General features: G+C 45.0%; 2 protein-coding genes across 3 annotated transcripts; both read right to left on the bottom strand.

The window, feature by feature from the left end:
* Window positions 1–2,061: 2,061 nt before the first annotated feature.
* Window positions 2,062–17,682, bottom strand: PNLDC1 (PARN like ribonuclease domain containing exonuclease 1). The gene is made up of 19 exons (XM_033095036.1): window positions 17,552–17,682; window positions 17,077–17,134; window positions 16,715–16,788; window positions 15,173–15,212; window positions 14,458–14,581; window positions 14,195–14,283; window positions 12,812–12,912; window positions 11,218–11,294; window positions 10,920–11,063; window positions 10,331–10,400; window positions 8,574–8,659; window positions 7,295–7,350; window positions 6,417–6,481; window positions 5,871–5,924; window positions 5,643–5,685; window positions 4,059–4,158; window positions 3,568–3,743; window positions 3,359–3,457; window positions 2,062–2,271 (listed from the first exon to the last, which is right to left on the bottom strand). The coding sequence occupies exons 1-19, from the start codon at window positions 17,625–17,627 to the stop codon at window positions 2,208–2,210; spliced, it is 1,596 nt and encodes a 531-aa protein (XP_032950927.1). The 5' UTR covers window positions 17,628–17,682; the 3' UTR covers window positions 2,062–2,207.
* A 1,524-nt stretch (window positions 17,683–19,206) lies between these two features.
* MRPL18 (mitochondrial ribosomal protein L18) lies at window positions 19,207–26,338 on the bottom strand. Of its 2 annotated transcripts, none has more exons than XM_033102333.1 (5): window positions 26,266–26,338; window positions 25,684–26,092; window positions 25,202–25,388; window positions 20,063–20,294; window positions 19,207–19,579 (listed from the first exon to the last, which is right to left on the bottom strand). In XM_033102333.1, exons 2-5 carry the CDS (start codon window positions 25,856–25,858, stop codon window positions 19,508–19,510), a joined length of 666 nt encoding a protein of 221 aa, XP_032958224.1. In that variant the 5' UTR covers window positions 25,859–26,092; window positions 26,266–26,338; the 3' UTR covers window positions 19,207–19,507. The 2 variants fall into 2 exon arrangements, with proteins under 2 accessions (XP_032958224.1, XP_032958233.1); XM_033102342.1 differs by having other exon boundaries at window positions 25,789–26,092; window positions 26,250–26,322.
* Window positions 26,339–26,385: the final 47 nt, after the last annotated feature.

Here is a 26,385-nt window from a genome sequence, read left to right as displayed (position 1 = left end):
TTGTTCTCTCTTGAATTATTATTTTAGGGGAATTTGCTCCCCCAAACCAGGGAAGATTCCTTTACCTTGGCAGACCCCAAATTAGTTAAATAGGCTATTTTAAAAAGTCAGTGACTCAATTGGTAACCACAAGATTGCTATGGGGATACGAAAGTCAATCTGGGGAATGTAATCAATAATACTGTAAAGATTTTGTAGGGTATCCGATGGACACTTGTCTTATTAGGGAGACCACCTCAGGGATGATGTAGATGCCTGATCACTGCACTGTACACCTGAAGCTGAAGCTGAACAATAATGAATGTCAAATACAAGTTTAAATACATATATAGTTACAAGAAGTGGAGTTCAGCATTAGGAACAGAGACAGTGGAAATGTAATGGCTGTGTGTGATGTCAGAGGGCTAGTGGATGGGGGAGGAGGGCTATCACTGTGTGAGGGATATAAATGATAAATGTCTAACTATTACATTGTTTTGTACACCTGAAACTAACACAAAAAAATAAAATTAAAAAAAAAAGTCAGTGACTAAAAAACTCTGAATTTCTTAGAGGCCATGCTCACACGGGATTTTTAATGAAGTCCCTTTGTTTTCTACTCAGGGTAACATTACAGTGTTCAGATCTCACTCACACTGCTTCCTACGCCCTCTCATCCATATTTAAACTTGAGTTGTCCAAAGGTCCAAGCAGATATCGGAGTGCTACCCACCTTACCAAGGTGGACAAAGGTGGACCGAGCCCAGCCACTGCTCCTCTCCCACGAGGTGACTTGTCTCCCTCTTTTAAGCCCCAAGATGACTGACAATGATGACATCCAATTACAATGTCCCTTTCTCCCTTTGGGGGCACTGAGACGTGGCCTTGTTCTCTATCACTTCAGAGACCTGACAAAAGGGCAAGCAAGCTGAAGTTATCACGATGTAAAGAGAGCTCTGAAAACTAAAGCACACCTTATATTCTTGTTCCGTTTCATCTTGTCTTTGGAGTTCCCAAGGAAGATCTCCAAGGCACAGCACAAACGAAGCCTTGCGGGGCCCAGCTCTCCAGGGAGCAGAGAACAAAGGAGGAGGTTCTGTCAAGTGTCCCGTGAAGCCCCAGCTTGCTTCCCACCAGGAACATGTGGTAACGGAAAATGCAGAATGACCCTCGAGACTTCCACAGGTCCTGACACTGGGGATGCCATGTGACTTAAACAAAATATTAGACAAAATCGCTTAAAATTTCACACACACAAAGTAAACTCTCATATTTATCTATATTGCGTTTTGTCAATGCATTTCTCAGGCAGAAAACACAAAAGCAGAGTATCTGGTTCAAAACTAGAGACTGGCAATCCTGAAGGTGAAATGACCCATTTCTTCCAGGAGTGGGAGGTAGGGCCTTCAGGCCCTCAGGCAAACAGGACTCCCGACCTGGCCAAATAAGCAGAGGGTTCCTGACGGTCCCCGTCCTTTCCCTTCCCCACCTATCACAGTAGGAATATTAGTCCTGTTCCCACAGCAGTTAAATCGCTACAAGGAAAGGAAGGGGTAGCCTAGAGATGCAGTTGCAAGAAATGTCCATCCATATTTATTTACTACTTTGTTTTTACCCTTAATTACACAAAACATTTGAGATGACTTAAATGAATGCTTATAATAAATGATGTAAGTGAAATTAGGTAAGATTTGATAATATAGTAAAACAATATTTGATTATACCTCGACTCTATGGTATGGGTAATTTTGTTGTTTCTAAAGTGAATATTGACATTTTATGGTTTAGAACATTTATCAAAAGCATCACCAATGCACATGGACACTTGGCTTCACTTCTTTCTTTACTAAACTTGGGCCACTTCTCGGGCCTAATCCTCTACCAGCTGCTGGCCATTAATTTCTCTCCCAGAAACAACGTAGCCTTTTGTTCATTTGGTGTCCAGCTCCTACACTGTCTGTTTATAAGACACTCTGGAACATTCAATTCCCAGATGTGGGGACTGCTCCCCAATCAGCGATAGAAAAAAAACATTTCAGCCACAAAGGTATCAGATCCGAGGATTTCTTTATCACTGATAATATTTACAGAATTTCTCATTCAAAACAACAAAATTCCTTGTAAGGACCATACAGTTCCATCTGCCAGTAGGAGTCACACAAACCACCCAGGATGGCCGTCCCAGAGAGGCGCGGAGATGGGACCTAGCTGTAGACAGCCTCGCCGCATCAGGGGCGAGGTCTTCCCAGAAGAAACGCCACAAGGGCCCAGGTGGTGACTATGCCACAGACTCTGCAAGACAACGACAATGTCAGTGGCCTGGGGGTGCGGGCAGGCTGTGTGCATACCACGCCGGTTTGAAAGATCTGACACACAGCCTCACCCCTCTTTCTTCCTGACTTTATTCACTCCAATGTTAATTACTTCCCATGGTTCTCTCAGCACCAACAGCGAACTTCTGCCTCCCGAGGTCAGAATGGCTCTGGGACACAGATCAGTCATTTTTCCTCTGATTTACAGTAGAGGTTGACAAAGGACTGCATAGCAGCCAAATGTTTTTCTTCAACAACACTGTTTTCTGTAGCTCTGGCTTCAAACCAGAAGCCAAAATCTTTATAAAGCACATCAATAGCAACTCCATCTTTCCAGTTGCTCAGGCCAAACACTGCATTCAAACTTGACTGTGCTCCACTCTGCCAGTGACCCCACTGTCACCACCCCCACTCTGCCACCAAGCAATCCAAGCCACAGCGAACTGTGACCCAGTGACTCGGCTTCCCGACTTCCTTCCCCACCCTGTGTCCTCCATAGTCGCAACACAGAGCCAGGTGTCTTTCCTCTGCTGAAAACCTCTGATGACCTGCGGTTTCTCCTGTGTCCTTTCCCACGGCCCTCCATGCGGTCGGGACCCACTCACTCCTTTAGCCTCCTCTCCTTGCTCGTTCATTCCTGTCATACTGGCCTTCTCACCAGGCAGCTCCCCTCGACACAGGGCCCCCCACCTTCTCCTTTAACCAGCAATCTCCCCCCAGGCACTCCTCCACTCCTACTTCCCGACCTGCTCTCATTTTTAATAAACACTTGTCACCTAAAAGGTCATGCAGTTCACTCATTTATTTATTGTTACCTCCCACTGCAGTGTGAGCTCTGTAAGAACAGGAATGTTTGTTTTACTCACTGTCGAGGCCCTAGAACCTACGACAGTGCCCAGTACAGCAGATGCTCAATAAACATTTGTCAAATGTCACTGAATAACGCTCAGGTCACCACACTTGTCAGCACGACTCCTTTACAACACACACCAGTTACTGAGCCGTGTGTGACTCCGAGCAAACGGGGAGCCCAGGACAGTCGGACGAGCTCAATCCCAGTCACTTACTGTAACAAGCAGTTGACGTTCGGCGAGTGTCTCCAGTGCCGATACAGGGCGACCTGCAGGGTAGGGTGGCACTTGTATTCCTTCAGGATACTCCGAGCACTGCCGAAAGAAGTGTTCTCAGCCTCAGGCACGCGAGCCTCAGACCTACTGCTCTACGTCGGCGCCAGTGGCTGGGGGCCGACAGGATGGCTTAGAAGCAGGACACCTACTCCTTAAACTTATTGGTCAAGAGCAGGAACTGGCTCCGTGTGAGTCGCCGGACATCGAATTTGCAGAGATTCTGGAACTCACGATATACTTGCTGCTCACTGACCCCAGGCCACCTCCTGACACTGAGGATGAGGATGGGAGGTCGGATGCTGGGATAATCTGGACCCGAAAAATTCTAGAGGACAGGGAGAAGAACAGAAGAGATTCTCCTCCATTCCTACTGACAACCTACCCGCTTTCCAAACCCTGAGAGATAAACTAGGAAAGGCTGTATCTAGGGTTGGGAGAGGGAGGAGAAAGGAAGGGAGAAGATCCACATTGGTTTTGGCGGGAAGACACAAGAAAAACTAACAAGTTCTGTAGGACGTGGGTGCCCTCTTCAGCCTTCATTTCATTATTATCGGAACACCCCTATGATGTCCCAGAGAACCAGGCCGCTTCCTGGCGCAGCCACTGAATAGGCAAAAGAAGCAAAATGAAGGCTACTCACGATCTTAGGGACGCCAGCTCGTATCAGATTCACCTGGTTCACATAGGGAGCCAGCACGTCGAGGTACAGGGGGAAGGAGGGCTCAGGTATGGAGCCAGCACTACATGGAGAGAACCCCGAAGCACTCAGGCACCCAGGCATGAGGCTCTGCACGTGTCCTCGGCCGAAGCCAAGGCTCTGGGCACGGAACAGGAGAGCTGCTGCCTCCGACCACTCTCCCTTCCTCCCGCCCCAAGTCCGGGGCTCACATCAGTGTGCTTCCCCAACAACCAATCGCAAAATGCTCCCCCAGTGGCCCAAGCCAAAGCAGAGCTTCCAAGCGGTCACCATCTGTTGGTGACAGTTTGGTGAAGAGCCCACCCTCTGACGAACATTAGCAACAGGCTCAGAGAATTAGTGAGAGGCCACGGTTCAGTGGGAGGTCCACTTTATCACTCTTTGACATGACATCCCCCCTGACTCCAAATGGCAGTACCTCAGCCACAGCCTTGTTCTACCACCAGCCCTGCCTCCATCCAGACACCGCCACATACCCCAGCGCAGGCCATGAAAAGGCACAGGCTTGGAGCCAGGCAGGCCGGGGCCGCTGCGGAACTTCGCTAAACCTAGGAGGGTTTTTAAGTCATGAAGATTAAAAGGAATAAAGGGTGTAAGGCCCAGGCGCCAGAGCACTGAGGGCCTCCACTGCTGTTAGCTGCCTTCACAGTCTGGCACATGGCCCTCCCAGTGGGCACTCAGATGCCATCAAGGCACAGGAAAAAGGGAGATGGGGCAGCAGAGTTCTTATTTAAGTTATAAGCCTCACATCAGTGTGGCATCGACTATTGGTGCATAACATCCATTACTAAAACAGACAAATACAGGCCGTGCCCAATTTAACATATTCTAGTCCACACCTGTTTCCCAGTCAGGCAATGTGTTTCTCAAAGAACACACATTAGAATTTTGAGTAGCCCCTTCACCTGGCCTGAGTCCTACTGAACAACTGTGTCCCCGAGGACGGCGCTATAGAAGGCGCATTTCAGGTGTGCAGTCGGTGCCTGTGAGCCGAGGTAAGCACCCGAGACGACGCTGCCACGGGGAGATGCATTTACGGTTCCAAGCTGGCGTTTGAGAGCCTCTCCCGTGTGCCTGGTGCCAACTCGCCACCCTTGCCCCCACCTGACTGTGGACCCCAAGGACGTGTCGTTTACTGACCCGTATACTCTATCCTCCTACCTCGATGGGACTTACACGGTTATGAGAAATGTGGTGACAGGCAGAGCACGTGTACCTCGTTGGGCAGCACTGCAGCGGGCGTGAGAACCTAAGCCTGACCCCACTGTGCTGGTCTCCTGACACGTGGATTTTACCAATGCCACCAAGACAGGAAGCAATGGGCCAGGACCAGCACAGGACAGGGGAGCAGGGCAGGCCATCCGAGGGAGGAAGCTGCTGCCCAGTCAGGGACTGTATTTTCTCAATGACACTCTGCGTTCTCCCTTCTCTGGCAGAGCCGTGGAAGCCGTGAGGTCTGGGCTGGCAGCGAGGGCTGAACAAATCCCGACCACTGAGTGATCACAGGATGAAACAAGGAACACTCACCCGTGTACTCTCCATAGAAGCAAGTGTGCCACTTTCAAAAGAACTGGAAGAAAGAAGCTAGAGAAGTAATAGACAGCAAGGCTCAACCTGATCGCCTATCAAAACGCGCAAACTCACACTTTATTTCCATTATGTACAACCCACCCGGACATAAACGGGCAGCCTAGGGATGGTGGGGGATTATCACAAATAAAACATGAGTCTCCTTTTAAAAGGACAGCCTCTCACCTGATCCGCAGAGGAAGGCATCGTATGCTGCTTCATGAGGGTACTTGGTCTCAACTGAGAATTGTACCAGAAGCAGGAGAGAGAGTCAAGCCGTGATTAGAACGCGAACTGGGAAAGAAGCCTCGCCCCCACGCTAGTGCCACACGCACAGGCTGTGCACACACCACCACCCCACCTGGGTTCCATACCCACACAGCCACGCACACACAACCACCAACCCTCGTTCCTCCAGAAAGCCCCTCCCACCCACACCCCATCTTCACCTTGATCCTCCCCACAGCGGCATGAGCACCCATGGGAGGAGGACTCAGAGAGCTGAGTTTCCTGACACACTAACCACCACGGCCAAGACAGCAGATGCCCTCTCTCCCCAGGACCTCCAATGCCTCTGGGATCACTCTTTCCAAGGGAGGGGGCTTTGGGGACCTCGGCACAGGAAAACGGTGGAGGGAAACCCACACACCTGCCGCCCGGGGGGACGGGCCTTAGCTCCAGCCCCTCAGTGCTTTGCCAACTGTGGAAGAGCACGCACTCGTGGGCACGTACCATATTTTTCACACTTGCTTGCGTGAATAATCACGGGCCCAGAATTCTTGGTGGGATTCAAGTCACTATTAGAGAAATGAAATAGAGACATATCACTGAAAACAATCTTCTTTGTTTTCCCCCTCATACTCTTAGGTTCATATAAACAAAAATATCCTCAGTTCTGGGACATCTTTTAAAAAAAAAAAAAGAAGCAGGGATCTAGGCCTGGGCAGATGAGGTCTGGTAACCAGGCCACAGGACAGGAGAAAGAGAACGGCAGGCACGGGGCTTGTCCGGGTGGCTCTGAGCATCTATCGGATGCATGACTCGAGCCCGGGCACCAGGGTGAATGATGCCAGCTGTGCCCTCAGGTCTGCTGTTCAGGGGTCTGAAGGACAGAGAGATGAAAGCGCCTGCATCCTAGAAACGCAGTGACTGAGGCGTGACGGTGCGTTCCAAAGATCAGGGACTCACCTAGGTAATGGCATCATTCATTCATGCAAATGTTTAATGTGTACCTACTACGCCTTGCACTGCTGGAGGCCCCAGAGAAGCATCAAAAGGAAAAAGAAACAAAAGACAACCCTGTTCCCATGGAGCTCATCACTCCAATAATCGGAAACAGATCAAAAGAAAAATAAAACCCCGCTGACAGAAATACCACATCATTAAACCCTCCCCTTTTGAACAGGGTTTCTCAACCTCAGCACCAGTGGCAATTTGGGCTCGAGAATTGTGTGTTGGGTGCTGCCTGTGCATCCTGGCCTCTACTCACTAGATGCCAGTAGCACCCGCAGTTCTAATGACCAAAAGGCATTGCAAATGTGTCTTGGGAGCAAAGCCGCCAGACAGGGAATCCCTGCTCTACAAGCAGCTCCAAACGATAACTTCCTTACCTGTTTAGGACTTCATAAACTTCGGAAAGATTGTAAACCCTTGGGAAATTCAGTTCCTATAATTATGGAAAACAAATTGGGGAGAATAAAAGCTGTATGTTTTTATTTATTATCTGCTTTAGGAATTATCAAATGGCCATTAAAATGACCTGGAAAATGCTAACTCACACAACCTCTCCTTTCTCTTCAAACATACCTATCCTCATTCCTTATTTATGATGCCAGGACACCTACTGTCCTTGGATTGGGTCCCGAGAAGGGACTCAATGACCCAGGCTAGAAACAGCTGCCGCAAACGCGGTTCATACCATCTTCCTTCAAAGACAAGCGTTTAAGGAGTTCTGGAAACATAGGACTCCAAGGTGCCAGACCCAGGCCAAGGACACAGGGGTAGGACAGCAGACATTCTAAAGGTCAGAGGGCCTTGGAAAACGCCAGGTCACCACATCCTCGACTTCATCTCATCTTGTGTGGAAAGGAACACCACTGATTTCCTCCCATCAGCCCCGACACCCCCCCTTCGCCCCAGGACTCAGTCACATGGAGATGAGGAGCATCACAGAACACCACCAGAGCTGGAAATGTGTGAAGTACAAAGAGTACGTTTCTGGGCCAAGATGTACCAGGCAGCCCCGTCTCATTTTTGTGGCTCCCTTACTGAATAATTAACTTTAAATGATCAGCGTAAGGCTTTAAAACGTTGATCCAATTCCCCTTTCTCTGTTCCTCAGTTTAACTTCTAAACAGCCTTTAAACCAGTTGGGTGCTTCCCTTTTCCATGTGTGGTGCACAACAGAAGTCACCTGTGAGCTTCAGGTACCACCCGCTGGCCCTCTAAACCACAGAAGCCAACAGAAGGGCCCAGGTGTCAGTACTTAGCTTCCCAGGTGATTCTAATGGGCTCTCAAGGCTGAAAACCCAGGACCTTAAGCTAAGGCTCAGATATTTCCTCAAGAGAGGACCCCCTAACCCGACAGTCTTTAAGCATGTTGCAAATACTTACTAGGTATGTTTCAAGCTCTAGAACAGGTGTCCCAGCTAAATAAGCATATGAACTATACACAAGTAAGTCAAAGCATGGGCACTTGAAAGAGGGAAAGGACAAAATCATATATAAGCTAATAAGACCCAGCGGTGCTGAGACAGAAAAGAAAACCGATACTGCTTATAAAATATGAGAAAAGAGTACAAGGAATAATTTTTTTAAGAGAGAAAGAGAAAGCTAAGTGTTACTGGGACAAACAAAGCATTCCTTACCCAAAGCAATTTCATTCGTTACCTTCCAGATATCCTTTGTCACATTCTTGGTATCGATGAGGACAGGAAACAGGTTATGGATATTCAGCTTAAATTGATCGTAGCTTTCTGAGGGGAAAGGCCCAGTTAGTCAGAAGTGAGTTTGTGGATAAAAATGGGAAGGTGAGTTCTCCAACCTAGCTTGTCAACAACCGGTTAATAAATGAAGCAAATAAAATAGGAACTGAAACATCCTTACTCCTAATCATTAGGGATTTCTAAAATCCAACCTTCCACCATCATTTGTAATAGTAAAAGCCAAATGGTTTTCCATTAAATTCAGGATACTGTTACTGCCAATATTAACGTAGTTTGCAAAGTTCTAGCCAATGGAAGAAGGAGAAAGAGGTGTTATTGGAAAGGCAGATATGAAATCGTCATTTGTAACTGACTGTTCAGAGAAAAATCAACTAAAACTCATTATAATGAAAGCCAAGTGCCCAGATGAACAAAAAATATCTTTAACTACTAATTGGTATATTTATCAAAATTATACCTGTATGTAGTCGAAAAAGATTTATTGCAAAAACAAACTGGAAAACCCCTGCTATCCTCCTCTCACTACCCTCCCTTTCCTAGTCCCCAAAGGCAACTGCTTTCACTTGTTTTCTTTGGGTGTTTATCCCCACATCTCTAAACAACACATTTTTGCGGACAGGTGATTTTCCCAGTTTTGGGCATTTAACTACTGACTTCCCACCATGTAAGATGACAACTACCTTTCATTCCACCGCCAGCACTTCGTCACTGCACCACCTACACCACCAGCATGTTATTCATAGGAGCCGTGTAGGATTCTCCAGCAACTTTTTCTTTCTTGCACAGCGTTTGTTCTCCCAGCAAATTTTTTGTTTTGCAGTTTGGTTTTGCTGTTTGCTTAGTGTTTTAGTAAGTGCTGATAATTATTAATTTTCCCTCTAATTCTCCCCCAGTTCTCTCAAGATGCTCAAACTGAGGTGTTTTATCAATTCATTTCTTGGGGGAATCTCTCCTAGAACCTTCTCGTCCCTTTGAATCTAGACCAGTGTTCTCTGTACATTAGCTCATTTAATCCCAAACAACTCTATGATATTGTGGCCATTACTTCCCTCCACATACTTTAGAGGCAAGGAAACTGAGACGGGTACGTTAACGTAACTTGCTGGAGAGCACACGTGTAACACGGAGGAGACCTCAAGCATGGCTCCTAACTGCTGCACCACACTGCTGTATGTCCAACAACGGCATCAGTCGTCCAACCATGGCAACGGAAAGCTATGCTACAGCCATAACACAGGGCCACACAGCCATTGAAAGCACGTGTATCGGGTTAATGACACAAGTTAACGCTTTTGGTAAGTGAAAAAAAGCCAAACAAAAAAATCAAATACACAGTGTGATTAAATATGTAAAAACTCACAACAGAGGAAACGCAGTGTCAGGATTATAGCTGACAGTACAGGTGGCTTGTCTCCTTCACACATTTCCGATTTTGCCAAGTTTTATACAATGAGACTAAACACTTCTGTGATGTGGGGAGGAGTAGCAATTTAATGGTAAGTTGTCTCCCCGACAAAGTCCCCTGGTCTTCCACTTGGGGAAAATGGTAAACGGCCCAGATTTGCCGGACCCCCCAGAAATGTACAGACCATGGGGAAGGGTGTGTACGTAGGGTTACTTCAGGTACATGACTCTGGGCCAGTCCCCTTGCCAGATGGCAAACTAAGATCAAAGGAAGGAGACTAACAGGTCTGACCCTACCTGGGAGAGGTCTGAAGAACTTGTCATGGAGATGCAGCAGATCCATCATCATATTATGTCCCACTAAGGGCTACTTGGAAGAAATTGACAGGTGCGAGAAATGAAATTTTAAAAGTAATATAGACATCATAGACTAACAATCTCTTGCCAAGTGTGTAGCTTTAGAACCCACTGCAATTCTGACCACATGGTAAGTCCATCCCCTCATTCCATCCCCATGAAAAGTAGCCCAATTGCTTAAATTCCAGCAAAGACGAAAAGCAGTAAGTAGGAGGGACTTGAAGGCCAGGGTCATACTGGGAATCTGAACTGTGAAGCAGACACACTCAGTTCCCCAAGTAGTTTTAGGTCAATTCGTATTGGAATGCCTATGTGCCTGAAAGGAACAAATAGTAATATTTCATATGGACAGTCTTTCCCCAAATTAATCTATTACGATTTGGTGAAAGCAAAGTTAGATCCATAAGGCTAGTTACCAATAAGAAGGAATCGCTTATCTCAAGGAATTTTTTTGTTGGCAGTCCCATCAGTATTACAGCCAGAATTACAAAAGACTGCTAAAGACCAAGAAAAGAGATATCTTTCCTACCTTCTGGGCTTTCACCAGCATCTGGAAAAACACAGAAAAACCCCTCGCAGAGAGAAGAATCTTCTCCTTCCAACAGCTCTCTCGATCACAAGAGTTGTTCTCCAGATACCAGCGATGTTGTTTACTCACTTTCTTCACTACCACCTGAAATGAAAAGTAAAGACCAGTTCCCTGAGTCCTGGGAATGAAGCCCAGGTGGTTCTTCATCTCAAAAGAGAAAGGGGAGTTGGGGAGGGGGGCAGGTGGAGACAGAGAGGTGGCCGAATGAGAGAGAAATGCTGTCTAGATGACGACTCACTCCTTGGTCTCGCAGCACCGTCCAGATGTCGGGGAGGGCCTGCCTCAGCAGTAGCTGGACCTCGAAGGCCTGGAAGCCTACAGCAAGGAAACACACGGCTGGCACAGAGCCACCGCAGACCCTGGAACGGCAGTCTGCCTTCCCCTCAAGAGAAGCCTGACAGGAACAGAAGCTGAGGGACGGATGGATCAAGTGGAAAAGCAGCATTCAGGTGTCCCTAAGTCCATGTGGCAGGAATGGCACAGACTGTCACGGCGTGATCTAGGGCAGCATTCTTGAAGTCTACCTCAGGGCTACTCTTAAATTGAGGACTCCAAAGAGTCTTCTTGTGTGGGGGTTAGACTGATTGATATCGACCATATTAGCAAGTAAAACTATACATTAAATTTAAAATTGGAAAGTTTTCTTTCAAAATAATAAACCCATTCTACTTTTGCCCAGGATTTTGTAACATCATACCCTGGTAACTGGAAAACCGCGGTTTGCCGAGTTACGCAGAGCGTCCAGGGTTCACACGTTGCCTTGTACAATACCGACAAAAGACACTTGTCAACATGGCCACTGATCTCATCGGAAAGGGCTCGGTACTGGGACGTCGTCGAGCTCATGGGGCAGATGCAAGTTTTCCAAAATGCCAGTTTTTGATTGAAAGCTCCCATTTCATCACTAGCAAATACTGCGAGTTATCCTCCTTGAAGTGACAGGCTTACTTTTCTCAAAAGGCTTACTTTTGAGAAAATGACTGAAAATACTCAAGTCAAAATAACCAGTCCGTTCCTTTAAGTAAAAATAATACTCCATGAAAAACAAGCAGTTAATTCAGCTCTCAACTCAAAACCTTGCACGAGTGCTTTTCCTCGAGACAAGCCCTGTACTTTGGTAAGCAGCAGCATTTTATGCATACTTATTTTTTTACACAGTCATTTTGATACATAAGATCGTTAAAAGATGAACAAAGGTAAAGATTTAATAAAATTAAGAATTATTACTCCTCACCAACGAGGTTCTTAAATTGGATTTCTTTTTTCAACTGAGAGAAGTGACAAGAATCCAGTGACGAGCAGCGTGGTTTGACGCTATGCCTTAATCTGTGCCAAGGTGCTGACAGGCTTACCACCAGCGTTTCAGTACCATCAGCGCAAATGGCACAGTGACTATGGCAATGAAAGTCGAGTGATATTTTGACAACAGCTTTCACTTCATGGACCCATTGGAAAGGGTCTCAGAGACGCCTGGGGCCCACAGACCAGGCCTGACAACCACTAATCTAGGGTGTGTTCACTGTGATTCCACATTGCACCATGGGAAAAATTCAGGGATTAACGAAAGTAAATAAAAGTACACAGGGCATTCAGGACTGGGATAAAAGGATGGTTCTGAAGGGAACTTCAGTTCCTCAACCTTAAAATTCAGAATAGGTCAAATAGCTTTCAACTTCTGAATTGAGATCAGAGCTGTAGCTCCCCCCAAGGACCACACATCTGCTGAGCCAATGCCCAGATCCAAGGAAGGAGAAGGGATTGCCCCTAACCCCTGGTATGTGACAGTGACGGATTCCAACACTCCCTGGTCAGGCAAGCAGCCTCCTGCCTACCAGAGATACCAGGGAGAGTCATCCAGTCGCCTTCCTCTGCCAGGTCCAGCCACCGCGTTACCTCATCAATCACCACCTTGATTTGGTCTTTGTCCAGAGAACTGAAAATGGGCACACAAAAGTGGAAATGTTGGAGAAAACCAGCAGAACCGTGACAAGGTTAGCACTGTCTCCAGTTTTAACACTGTGGTGTTGGCAAGAAAATGGACCCCAAAAAGACCGTTTATTTTCCAAGTTTTGTTAAACAGTGAGAAGCCAAGCACTTGGCCTATTCTCTCCCGTATGTCACAGGAGAACGTACCATCCCTTTCTGCTTCATAAGGACGTCTGGAGGGAAAGGTACTGGGAGCCAGCCAGCACTACCCATTACTATCAGGCCTGTCTTCCTAACTGAGCTCTCAGAGGTGCAAAAACACCATCTGGTGAAATAAGGAAAAGACAGGAACTTTGGTAAGTACATCTTCTCCTGTGTCAGAAATATAAGAACATGATGTTATTTTCAGATACAGAAGGACTTTTATCCAGCATCCAAAAATAACAGAAGGTTAAAAATTCAAATTGTTTTTTTCCCCTTACAAAAAGCTACACTTTTATGTGAAAACCACAAACGAGGATTAAAAAGAATACCCCCCCAAAACTCCAACATGACATAAGATAATGATCTGGACCAGATAATTAATCATAACATTCCAGAGTTAAAAGCAGTCTCATTTAACCCCCTTCCTGATAAAGGCAAAGACTCTAAAGCCCAAATTGCTTAAACAACTTGTTCAGAACCACACGGGGCCTGCCAGGACAGAGTGGCCTGTGCCTTCTAGCACACAATGCTGCCACTCACTCCATCCCTCCTGGCCCCAGCTCTAGGGGACGACAGGGTTTCAAGTACGACAACTGGCACCAGGGGTCAAAGGAAAACAAAGGAAGAACTCCTGCCCTCAGGGAACACAGCAGGACCAAGCACAGGAGGTGACATGTCCAAGATGAGGCATGTGACTTGCATGGTCAAGGTTGCCCGTGATTTACCCCTGAAATCCCTAAATCACACTGAAGGCCAATATAACATCTCACAGCCATCTCCCACCTTAGCACTGGAGTGGAGTTCCTGCCTCTCTCAGTACCAAATTAACAGCATGTTCTTTTTCTTTTTTCCCTTCATTTTCCAACACTGAAATCACCATCAATGCAGTGAGTGGTTTCTCCACTCAGGTGCAGGATGGAACCACCAGCACTTGTTTGGCTGAGTACATGCCGCAGAAGCCACCCCAGTTAGAGGTGATGGTGCAAGGTCACCACACTCTGGAGGGAGCATACCTACGTACAGGACATGCAGAAAAACACCAGCGACAAAGAAACCCACCAAGCACCGGGAGAAACAGGCTTTACCTGCGAACTTTCCAGTTCCCAGTCAGGATGTTGTGTTTAATTTTCTTCTCCTGTTCTTCATTCATATACGGGATTCCATTTTTGAGAAACTAAAGACAGGAAGAGAACAAGGAAGTCTCGTAATGTCGTCTGTGCCAGGGAGCAGAGTAAAAAGAAAGCTTCCTTGTCAGGTTTCATGTGGACGTGAAAGGGGAAGGTAACGGGACTCCAGCTGAATAAGGCAACCTTTAAAACCGTCCCACGTCCCTCTTCCAGTGCCATACCTTGTTATAGTCAAAGCCATACTGATTCAAAAACTGAACACTAGAAGCCTGGAAAGAGAATTCTGAATCCAAAATCCCAAACGTTGTAGGGAAGAGAAAGAAGTTACACGAATGGGCTACGTACCTATAAAAAACAAGAAACATAAGGAGAAAAAGCCAAAACCACTTTTAAAAACTCTGGCTCAGAGAGCAAGCTTGAGGGCGGGCTCTTCCTTTCACTTGAGAAGTATTTGAATGTCAGCTGTTTCCAGTACTGTGACTGGCCCTGGGGGGCAATGAAAAAAGGCAGAAGTCCCATCCTCGAAGAACAGTCTGCCCCCCTGTGGTGAGCCCAGTGGGCCTGCCATCCAACATCCTGTCTGCTGGGCCTGGGCGCTACATCAGCCTTGGCCATAACACTGTGTTCCCCGCTATTCTAAAGAAGCACAGAGAAGACACCGGAAATGGGGAAAGAACGCTTAAGGGCCAGGGCAGGATGTCAGGAAAGGCCCCCCCCACCCACCCCCCACCCCCCCGAAAAGGTGTTGCTTCAGAGACTTAAAGGACAAGCCCGAGTCTGCAGGGGAGAGAGCAAGTGGGCAGGAAAAGAAGCAGGAGAGAGTGTGGAGCATCCAGCGCCAAAGTGGTTCAGAGCCTGATGCAGAATCTGGGGGGAGCAAGTGGAGAAGATAAATGGGCAAGAGCCATGGGTTATGCAAAAGGTGTTTATACATACTTGTTTGACTCTCCTTCAATACTAGAAAACACGGACAATCCTAGAAGAATGACAGGAGGGGAAATGAGTACCGAAGTAGAGCAGCCGGAAGTTAACTACTAAAACAAAACATTTTGAACGGTATTTTGCATCCAAAGATACGGTGTGGGCTTTAGAAGATGAACTCTTAAAAAGAAGAGGGGAGGGGAAGGAGGGGAAGAAAGAGGAACAGGCAGATTAGAAACAGGAGAACTGTCAAACTGTAACTGAAATTACTAAAATATAATTGTGGATGGCTCTTCAAACACAGAAGTAAAATTAAATGGACATTTTTATAGTTTTCAAAGTATCCAGAAAAAAAAAACCCATGAAGATTAATAGATTTAATTGCTTTAAAATGTCTGCATTGTAAAAAATACCACACATAAAGTGAAAAAGAATTCTCAGTAAGGGGAAAAAATAGAAACATATCTAAGTGCTGTTTCCTGTAGTTTTGAAAGAGGTCTTACAATCAAGAAAAACCACCACACTAGAAATAGCAAAGGACAAGTATAGACAGCAAAACACACACACACACACACACAGATCTGCACTACCATTTATAAGAAAAGCAAGGGTCAGTAAAATCCGTCTCATGGCCTGTTTTTATAAATAAAGTTGTACTGGAATACAGCCTTGCTCATTTATTATGTACTATCTATGGCTGATTTCCCGTTAACAATGGCAGAATTGAGTAGTTGTGACAGAGACCATGTGGCCTGCAAAACCTAAAATATTTACTGTCTAGCCTTTTACAGAAAAAATGTGCTGACCTTGTATTAAAAATGTAAATCAGAATAACAATTAGATCATTTTTCCCCTACTAGGGTGGGCAAAACATTTAAGACTGATAACAGCCAGTGTGGGTGAAGGAAAGGCATGTTCACTGCTGTTAGTGTGGGTCCCTCCTTGCCAGCTTTGTGGATGGGTGTTAGGAGGAGGGATAGTTTGGCAACACAAAGCAATACTTCAACACATATACTCTTCCACTCTGCAATTCTACCGCTAGAAGTACACCAAACACATACTCACAAAAGCACAGTGATGTGTAAATACTAATATGGTCAATGCAACCTCGTTTTATCGCACACAAATGGTAACCAAAGGATGCATCATTACAAGACTGAGTCAATAGATTCATTCAATTTGAAATACTATACCACTGCCCAAAATGAACAAAAAGATCTCTAAACCCCATGAGTGAAAAAAACAAGATGTAAAACAAAACGTGTGTGGTATCACCCTATTTGTCTAAGTTTTCTCTAAATGAAAATCACACACACACACATTTTTCCTTGAAAGATGGTACAGGTTCCTTAACGTTGATTTATTCAGGCATGGAGACAATGCTGCTAATTGTTTCTGCTTGTCCCACAGGCATAGCATGGCTAAAACCCAAACAAGCACGCAAAATGACAGTCAGGTTCTTTGAGAGGTGTCAAAGTTGTCTGACCAGTAGGAAACACAAAAACAATACAAGTATCTCTTAGTAACTCATGACAAACAGCTGAAGATCAGACTCACCGATCTGACAGATTGTGAATTGCTGAACACTCTGACGGGTCTTTAGATACCACTCTGATGGCAAGTCAAAGAGACTGAAAAAACAGGCATCTCACTCCATAGGCAATGAAATGGCGTCAAGGCGCCCAGCCTCCGTGCTGAATCGGCACCTCTCAGCCAGTATTCCTTATCACAACTGGGGAACACTACCAGCGTTTAATGGACAAAGGCCAGGTCCCTAGACCCCCCACCCAAAACGTTGACCTGCCAGCCCAGTGCCAACAGGGTGCCTTCTGAGAAACAATGCTGGCGTGGCCAGGATGCCACCCAGAGGGGCACAGGTGAGCCTCTCTATCTCAGTTCTAAGGCAGCTTTAGCTTTACCTGATCTGCTGCGTTCTGGACAGGTTAGAACGAAGGCCGGTGAACTCTATGTCCAGACCTGCGGGGGAGGCAAAAAAGACAAGAGTGCCCAGTGCAGACCATTGCCACGGCTCTTCACGCTGTAAATGCTGCAGGTGGCAGACCTACGGCTCCCCTCCTTGGTGCTCAAGTGTCCGGGTGAGATCAAGAGGGGAAAACGGAGGGACCAAAGCAAGGACAACGCCGCCACCCCCTTCAGTGGGCTCGGCTTCTCCTGGAGCACAGCAGAGCCTAGGGGCTAACTGCTGCTTACGTCCCCCTGCCCAGGCAGAGAAGGAATCTCCCTGTCCTTCGGAGGGCCGCTCTGAGCCTCCCGCAGACAGGCGACCTCCAGGCTGGGCCTCCCCTCTCCGCCCTGTCCTACCCGCGCCACACCCTCCGCAGGATCGGCCGGCCAGGGGCTCGGGCGACAAGGCCCGGAATCCGGGCGTCTTACCCACGAAGTCCGCGCCCAGGACTAGCTCCTGCAGCAGAGGCAGGCTCTGCTCGAACTCGTCGGCGCCCACATCCATAGCCACGCAGCTCCGCCGAGCTCCGCCGAGGGCGCCCAGTGAGGCCACGTGCCGCCACGCACTTCCGCCGCTGACCTTAAAGGGCTCGCGCGGAGAAAACCGGCCGCCTCCGCGCCTCCAGCAGTCGCGGGAGCCTCCAGGTGGGGCCTGGGCTGCTGGCTGCGCACCACCTGCCCGCCCACAGGTGTTTAGTTTCACACCTCGCCGGCTGGGGTGAAGGGCCTCTTAGACTCCGCCTTTGCAATCAAAGCCCATTTACCTTGCCCCGCGGCAATTTCTTTGCAGTCCCTATAAGGTGAGCATGTCATATATGTAGACATAGGATATTAAGAGGCATGGAAGGAGAAAGTAGAGCCTGGAAAACGGTAAAATCAGACCATAAACAGCACCTGAAGGATTGCAGTAAGCAGGTACCACAAATGCAGCGTGGGAAGAGGGAACACGCTTCCTAAATCACTTCTTCCCAACTTCACCATTCTTGCCAATATTGGTCTGTCCCCATCCCCTGCCCAACACCTCGTCTTTTCCTCACTTTACTTTGTCTGCATCATAGCTGTCTTTAATACCTTCTATCAAATGCCACACAAAGCCTCAAGAATTGCCTATCAAACGGAAGGACTCCTTGGTGCATGATCTAGGACAATCACACTCCTTGCAGAAAAACTCCGACCTGCAGCATCACTTCCAGGTGAACTTTTTGTCAGTTTCCAAAGCTACTAGTCCAGTCCATCTTCTTCCTCCTTTGAATTCTAGACTTGTTTCAACAGCCTTCTAGAACTGTGGTTTTCAAAGTGAGATGCTCCGACCAATCTTCAAGATGAGGGAATATTAGAACTATACTATATACTTTTAAATGTCTCCACAGGTATTTATTAATCAAAAGGGAACTACTAAGCCATTGCATTCTGAATCACTCATACATTTTAAAAATGTTGGTGCATACATGTTACCTTTAAAAATAACACTGAATACTCAGATTGACAGTAACATTATTTCACTTCTATATAAATATATAATTGAGTACACATTTAATAATCGGGGGTAAAATGCTCTAGATGCCACTTTTAACTGCTTACAGGTTCTTCCTCTTCACGCTATAAACAGCCAGAAACCGCTAATACCTCACTTTGATTTAATCAACTCGTTTAAGAGAACTGCCATGATTTCCACCTACCCTAGCTTCAATTTTAGATTAACTTGAATACACTTCAAGTTTCATCTCCTATCTAACAAATTTTCACTTCCTGCAAACTTAGCATACACTAACACTGTCCCTTTCCACTTCCATTTGCAGCTCCTCATTGCATTCCTTTCTCCTTTCAAATCTGGTTCTTCCTGTTAGGATCCAGGAGCCCAGATGAGGTTAGAATTTGTCCCTTTTACCTTTACATTACTGCTTATAATAAATTGATTTTCCTATTTTTAAAAAAATCTCCTCTCCCTGAGCAGCAACAGCTGTCATTTACTGAGTTCACCCACTATAAGCTAGACACAGTAACAAGTGCTTTACATAAACCTCATGTGTACTTTTGCTACAGTGAGCTCAAAGGCAAAGAAATTTAATATAACCAGAAATCAAAGAGTTCGTAAAATGCCTTTATTCTTTACTTACAAACATTTAATTTATCCTTCAAGTTAATTATAATTCTTGACAGTTTTTCTCAGATACTTCTCTCATGTCCATGAGAGGGAAAGAATTTAGCCCTTGACTAAATAAAAAACAAAAAAAAAATGGCAGGATGGGATGACCTTAACTACTAACAACATTCCGCAGTTACATTATTGCATAAAACTTCCAAGCTGGTTGTGCTTCCAGATGCTCTCTTCTGATGGATGTAACAGCTGGCAGCTTTACATTTGTTCCAAACAATGCTGCTATTTCATTCATAGATCCTTCGGGGCTCCTGTAGCGTCACGCCACCTTCTGTCATAGCATTCTGTAGTCGTTTCATCTGGTTTTAACGATCAGAAAAAAAGGGAAAGATTAAGTCAAGACCACAAGTAAGTTGACAATAAACAGTTCACTTACCGAGAAAGAGAAATAAACAACTGACTTGCTTTTTGCTAACTTCCCAGCCTACACTGGTTTTTCAGAAAGTGATCTTAATAATGACATAGATAAGAAAAACGAGAATGAAGAGCTGCCAAGGATTAGTAGCATTTTAAAGTATCACACAGAGAAGATGAAGTAGCGTGGTTGACATCGTTGCTATGGATCATTTGCCGTGGGTTTGAAACCTGCCCCACACTGACTCTGGGCAGGTTACTTATATACACAACAGGGAACACTAGTCCTGACCCTTGGGCTGCTGTGAGGATGAAATCAGGTAATGCACCTCAGAGGCTGACACATGAAAAGAACTATTATTATGTGGGTACCTAATGTCAAGAATTAACACAGTATCTTTCAAACAAGTACATGAAAACAAAAATACCGAGTCTGAGGCTGCCTCCCAAGGAGTTGGTTGATAGACCATGAAGTTGATTCCGGCCTCTAAGCATCGTTCTGCCAGCACTCGGCCTATACTCTCACAAGCCACCACGTTTTTGGTACTGTAAAGGTGCTTTTTAATAGCCCATTCACGAGTGGATGCCGAAACCACAACCCGGCCGCTGAGATGCTCAACAAGTGCTTCTACGTGATGCTGAGTCCGTACAACTCGCAACCTAAATGAGATGAGAAGAGAAAAAAATCATAAAAGAATCGTAATGGTAAGTGACGTCAGGTGAATAAATGCTTAAATATTTCGTTCATTTACTTCAATGTACTTAACCTGGAAAGGTGTTTTCCCTCTGCCTTTATAAGGGTGTTCTCAACAATAAATAAACCAAACATTCCCACTTAACCTCAAATATCCAAGAGAAATTTGGTATTTCTGAAAGCTGAGACTTATTTACACAGCATCTGCTTCAAAAAGGATTTGAGGAAGCAGAGCTAAGTTACTGACCCTATAACAGGTAAATACTCTATGCTTTTATTGTCCAGCTAACACCAAAATAAATGTAAGATGGATCAAAGACTTAAATGTAAAAACAGAAATCTGGAGTACTAGAAGACGACATGGGAGAAATTTTTTATAATCTAAAGAAGGGTAAGCATGTTTAAATATGACAAGAAACAATGTCATATGGCTTTTGTAGAAGAAAAGATTGACAAAGTTTTCCACATGGTAAAATACAAAAACTAAACTAAAAGGAAGTCAAAACACAAGAAATGAAACAAAAAAAATATTTTAAACTCAAATACTATTCAAAGAGCTAATTACTGTCATATGTAGAAAGCTTCCTATAATCAAAGAGAAAATAACCACTAACTCAATAGGCAAAGGATTTGAACAGACTATTTACAGAAAAGTATTGACTCAAGGCCATAAAAATATACCCAATCTCACTGATAAAATGCATAGACAATTCATTGCAACATTGTTTGAAATCATAAAAGATAACCATCAATAGGGAGCCAGTTACCTGAAAAAGCCATGCAATGGTATTCTATACAGTTACTAAAAAGAATGAACTAGCACTTTATGATGATGCTAACATTTATTGAACACTTACTGTGCCAGGCACTGTGGTAACTGTTTACAAGTATAACTCATGTCTCAAAATAATCCCATTTCTTTTCTTTCTTTTTTTGTTTGTTTGGCTGAAGAAACAGGCACAAACATTTTAAGTAACTTTAGCAAGATTACAACTAATGGTAAGTAGTGGAGTTAGGATTTAAGTCCAGAAGTCTGGCTGCAGAGCCAATGTCCTTAACCAATCAAAGGATTTCCAAAATGTATTGTGCGTGTGCGTGTGTGCGTGCATATGTGTGTGTGTGTGTGTGTGTGTGTGTGTGTGTGTGTTTGTGTGTTGGTGGGGAGATGCAAAACAGTGTGCATGGGGGCCGGCCTGGTGGCTCAGGCGGTTAGAGCTCCGTGCTCCTAACTTCAAAGGCTGCCGGTTCGATTCCCACATGGGCCAGTGGGCTCTCAACCACAAGGTTGCTGGTTCGACTCCCGCAAGGGATGGTGGGCTGTGCCCCCTGCAACTAGCAATGGCAACTGGAGCTGAGCTGCACCCTCCACAACTAAGACTGAAAGGACAACAACTTGACTTGGGAAAAAAAGTCCTGGGAGTACACACTGTTCCCCAATAAAGTCCTGTTCCCCTTCCCCCAACAAAATCTTCAAAAAAAAAAAAAAAAAAGTGTGCATGGTGTGCTAAGATTTATAATTAAAAAACTACAATTTATACTTACGTGCATAGACTCTCTAGAAGGATACACAAGAAACTGTATTTCTTTTTGGATTTTATAACACATGTACCATGTTTCCCCGAAAATAAGACCTAGCCAGACCATCAGCTCTAATGCATCTTTTGGAGAGAAACTTAATATAAGACTCAGTATTATTATATTATATTAATTATAACATATTTATATATTACATTGTATTATATAATATTATATATTATATTATAGACCCGGTTTTATACTGTATTAAAATAAGACTGGGTCTTATATTAATTTTCGCTCCAAAAGACGCATTAGAGCTGATAGTCTGGCTAGGTCTTATTTTCGGGGAAATGTAGTATATATTATGCATTTAAAAATTAGGCTCATGTTAAAGAAAACACCAAAATTACAAATTACACTGAGATTCTTAGTGTGAAAAAGCACTAGATTTAAGAGACATGGGTTCTACTCCCGATTTTGCTGGGAGCCCCAGTAAAAATTACAATCTCTTAATCCAGGGGTCAACAGACATTTTCTGTAAATACTCAGATGGTAAACGTTTTAGGCTTTGTAGGCCATACAGTCTCTCTCACAACTGCTTAATTTAATTTGGCAATACTAGAACAGCCAGTTGAGAACGAGTGGTGGTTATGTTCCACTAAAACTTTCTTTGTGGATAATGAGATTTGAATTTTATATACGAGGTGTGATCAAAAAAATACAGTGAATGTTTAAATCAAAAAAATTTATTACTATAAAAGTCACATTGCCATTAACCTCCCTCAAAATACTCCCTCACTTTTAACACTTATCCCATCGTTCTTACCACTTTTTGAAGCAGTTCTGGATGTCCCCTTTCATGAGTGTCTTTAGTTGCACTGTTTGTGACTACCTCGATGTCTTGAATCAATTCAAAACATTTATCTTTCATGGTCATTTTGACTTTGGGGAAGAGCCACAAGCTGCACGGTGCCAGATCTGGTGAATAAGGTGGATGAGGACGCACCGTAATGTTTTTGTTTGACTTTAATTACTTAAATGATCCAAAAATTACTGTACGAGAATCGACGTGACACAGAGCATTGTCATGATGGAGGATGAAACCGCCTGCCCATTTCATGTTAATGCGTTGCTCCCGATCCATGATTTACGGCACTTTAAAACACACCTTCTCTCAACTGTAGCTCACACCCAATTGACTGCACCAAACAAGTTGAAAGTTGTCACACACAGTTTATGTTCGACGCGCCACTTCCCGTATTGAAGACCCCCGCCTTTCCATTGGATGGCACTCGGCAGCAGCATTCACCGTAGTTTTTTATCATAATGGAAAGGCTCTGTGTCACACATCACTTCTGGTACGGCAATTTCTGTCAAATAAAAACATTATGGTGTGCCCTCATCCACCTTATTCATGGGATCTGGTACCGTGCAACTTTTGGCTTTTCCCCAAAGTCAAAATGATTCAGGGCATTGAGGCAGCCACGACAGCGCAACTAAAGACACTCATGAAAGAGGACTTTCACAACTGCTTCAGAAAGTGGCAAGAATGATGGGATAAGTGTGTTCGAAGTGAGAGGGAGTATTTTGAGGGGGATTCATGGCAATGTATTTTTTACTATAAATTTTTTTATATTTAAACATTCACTGCATTGTTTGTTCCCACCTTGTAATTTTCACGTCACAAAATGTCATTCTTTGGATTTTTTCTAATCTTTTAAAAAATACAAATGTTCAACTTGCAAGCAATGTTGGCCTATGAGCCATAGTCTGCTGATCCTTGTTTTAACCCATCTGTTCAACAAAGGAGTAGGGCTCATGTCTAAAGTCACTTCCTACTACATTATGCCAAAATTCTATACTGATAATACCATGAACAGAGCAGATAGAGAAAAATATGGGAAAATAGACTTTAATTACTTAAATGATCCAAATATTAAGTGACAGTAATTGGTTGTTTCAAAGAATTTTAGATTTAAGATCCCGATTATTTCAAAATGGAACTGCTTACTCCCTTTGACTCCTCCCTGTATACACTAAATAAAAATGCATCATAAGAACTGTAACACTTTATTATTCCTATCCCATGTTCCACTATGAAACTGTTAAGACTTTTGCTGACAGGGATGACAACTACCTTATCTTTGCATTTCCTGCATCTAGCACAATGCCGATGAGGTAATAATACAGGACTAATGTTTGCTGAATGAATATATCACAGAGTTATGATTTCTGACTTGCTCTTATAACTTTGTATAGTCCTTAAGAAACATTCTATTTTTAACAAACCCTTACCAAGTAGATACCGTGTTTCCCCGAAAATAAGACCTAGCTGTCAATCAGCTGGACAATCAGCTGTCATGCGTCTTTTGGAGCAAAAATTAATGTAAGACCCAGTCTTATAAGACGAGCAAAAATTAATGTAAGACCCAGTCTTATAAGACGAGCAAAAATTAATGTAAGACCCAGTCTTATTATAGTAAAGTAAGACTGGGTCTTACATTAATTTTTGCTCCAAAAGACGCATGACAGCTGATTGTCCGGCTAGGTCTTATTTTCGGGGAAACACGGTAAGAGTCCTGGCTCTTGGGTCAGACAAAATATGTTTGAATCTTAGCTCTGGTGCTTACCAACCCTATGTCCCTAAGCCTCAATTCTCCTACTTCTGTAAAATGGGGGAAATTACTGCACATGCTTAGTAAGGTAGTTTTAAGGATTAAAGCAACTAGCATAGTTCCTGGCAAATAGAAAGTGCTCAATAAATAACCATCTTTATAACAAATAGACTCCTAACTGATCTTCTCACTTCTACCCTTGCCCCTTAAAAATGTGCTCTCCCGAAAGCAACCAGAATGATCTTTAATTCAAGCTCAAACTTTAAATCCTCTGATAGTTTCTCACTGCAGTGAAAATAAAGTCTCAAGTGCTTACTTCGACTTACAAAGTTAATGATCTGTATCCTACCTACCTGTCCATTTTCATCTTACAACATTCACCCCTTTGCCCACTGAGATCCAGGTAGACAGGCCTTTTAGTTCCTCAAAGACACCAAGCTCTTACCCTCACCCTGTTTCCTCTGCTGGCAATGCTTTCCTTGGCAGATAGTTTGGCTTCTTCCTATCGTTCAGCGGGGCCTTAATAGGCACCCAGTTCCCCATTCAAACACCACCCTCTTTAAATTTTCTCCCCGACACATACTGTTTGTTTGTTTCAGACCCCCTCCCTTCCGCTAACCCCTCCTCTACCCTCTGCACCTCAGCTTCCTGAGTCCCCAGCAGTATCTGGCACATTCCTTGAATGAACTGATGAAAACAATTTGTGCACTGCTCTTTCAATAACTAGCAGACTTAATTACCTGTGCCAAAACTCACGGGAGGGCCACACTGTCCTCCAGCCTCGCTCTTTCCTTGCTACAGCTAAGAGCTCCAGGTTCCGGGGGTTCCGGTTGGTGAACTCTGGGGCAACAGCTTCATTTTCCAGAGGGTCCACTTCAGGCTTCACCTCTGGCTTCGAACTGGTTGAGAGCGCAGCGACCCCACACCCTAAGAATAAAACCATCGCAAACGGATCTTTAAAAATGACGAATACGTTCAAAACAGGAATATTCCCATCCACTCCCCCAATCTCTCCGCCTGGAAGGGGAACAAAAGGTATGTTTAGTCACAGGGTGTAGTCATCAAAGACCCCAGTCCTTAATTTTCTACGATTGTCATCGCAATGCTGTTAGCTCGTTTACTCTTCAGGTGGGGTATGTTGACTATAATGTACGAATTGCAAATGCACATTTACTGTGCAGGCCCCGGGGAGTAATCTGAGAGAAGTGGAGAGATTAATTACCGGGGTTCCTGCAAACCGACAACAACTCCCAAAACCGCCACCGAAGCGCCATCATTGAGAGGATCACCCGCAAAGCCTCGGAAAAGCCTCGCCTCCTTTCCTCACCGGCGTCCCTGCGACTCGCCGGCCGCAGCCATGTCAACTCAGGGAAAAGTCTTAGGATCGCGTAGGTCATCGACACTTCGACCCGGAACTAACAAGTTCACTGCCACTGAGTGGCTGAGAGGGCAACCTGTTATCTCCGCTCCTCCAATCATCGCTTACGCTGGGATGCACGCAGCCGCCGGAGTCGACCAACCACCTCGCAGTACCGCACTTGGGGTGGGGCGTGACCGTTAGCCTGTGCAATGTTTTTTTGCAGATTTTGCTGGGGTCCGCTGAAGGCACTGGGTACTCTCCGAGCGAGTTCCTACGTTTAAGGAAAACAATTACTGTATAAGCAATTGCGCAAGACTGACTCAGAACCGCAACTCTACCTCCCTCACACTCTATGCCAAGCTCCACCCCACGGCACCACCTTTTCTAGAAGGCGCTAGAATGTGCAAACGCGCACGCGCAACCCGTACCTTGCGGGAAGCTTACCCCGAGCGCTTTCTCCCTCCAGAGGTCTAAGATCCTGACTTCCGTTCTCTTACCTTCGCGTCCCTTTCATTCGCTAATTGGGCGAAAGTGCTGAACCCTCTTCCGGCTTCTCACTTCCCT

The sequence above is a fragment of the Rhinolophus ferrumequinum genome, chromosome 3 (assembly GCF_004115265.2).
Source record: "Rhinolophus ferrumequinum isolate MPI-CBG mRhiFer1 chromosome 3, mRhiFer1_v1.p, whole genome shotgun sequence".
Lineage (NCBI taxonomy): Eukaryota > Metazoa > Chordata > Mammalia > Chiroptera > Rhinolophidae > Rhinolophus > Rhinolophus ferrumequinum.
This window is presented reverse-complemented; position numbering and strand designations above follow the sequence as displayed.

Coding starts and splice junctions, on each gene's coding strand:
- PNLDC1 (XM_033095036.1), bottom strand. CDS start 17,627: ATGGATGTGGGCGCCGACGAGTTCGAGCAGAGCCTGCCTCTGCTGCAG. Junction 14,582..15,172: donor ATTGAAGGAGAGTCAAACAA/GTATGTATAAAC, acceptor TGTTTTTTATAG/GTACGTAGCCCATTCGTGTA. Junction 5,686..5,870: donor TGCCTTCCTCTGCGGATCAG/GTGAGAGGCTGT, acceptor TCTTTCTTCCAG/TTCTTTTGAAAGTGGCACAC.
- MRPL18 (XM_033102333.1), bottom strand. CDS start 25,858: ATGACCTACGCGATCCTAAGACTTTTCCCTGAGTTGACATGGCTGCGG. Junction 25,389..25,683: donor GTCGGTTTGCAGGAACCCCG/GTAATTAATCTC, acceptor TTTTATTCTTAG/GGTGTGGGGTCGCTGCGCTC. Junction 20,295..25,201: donor TCCCGTGAGTTTTGGCACAG/GTAATTAAGTCT, acceptor CATCTCATTTAG/GTTGCGAGTTGTACGGACTC.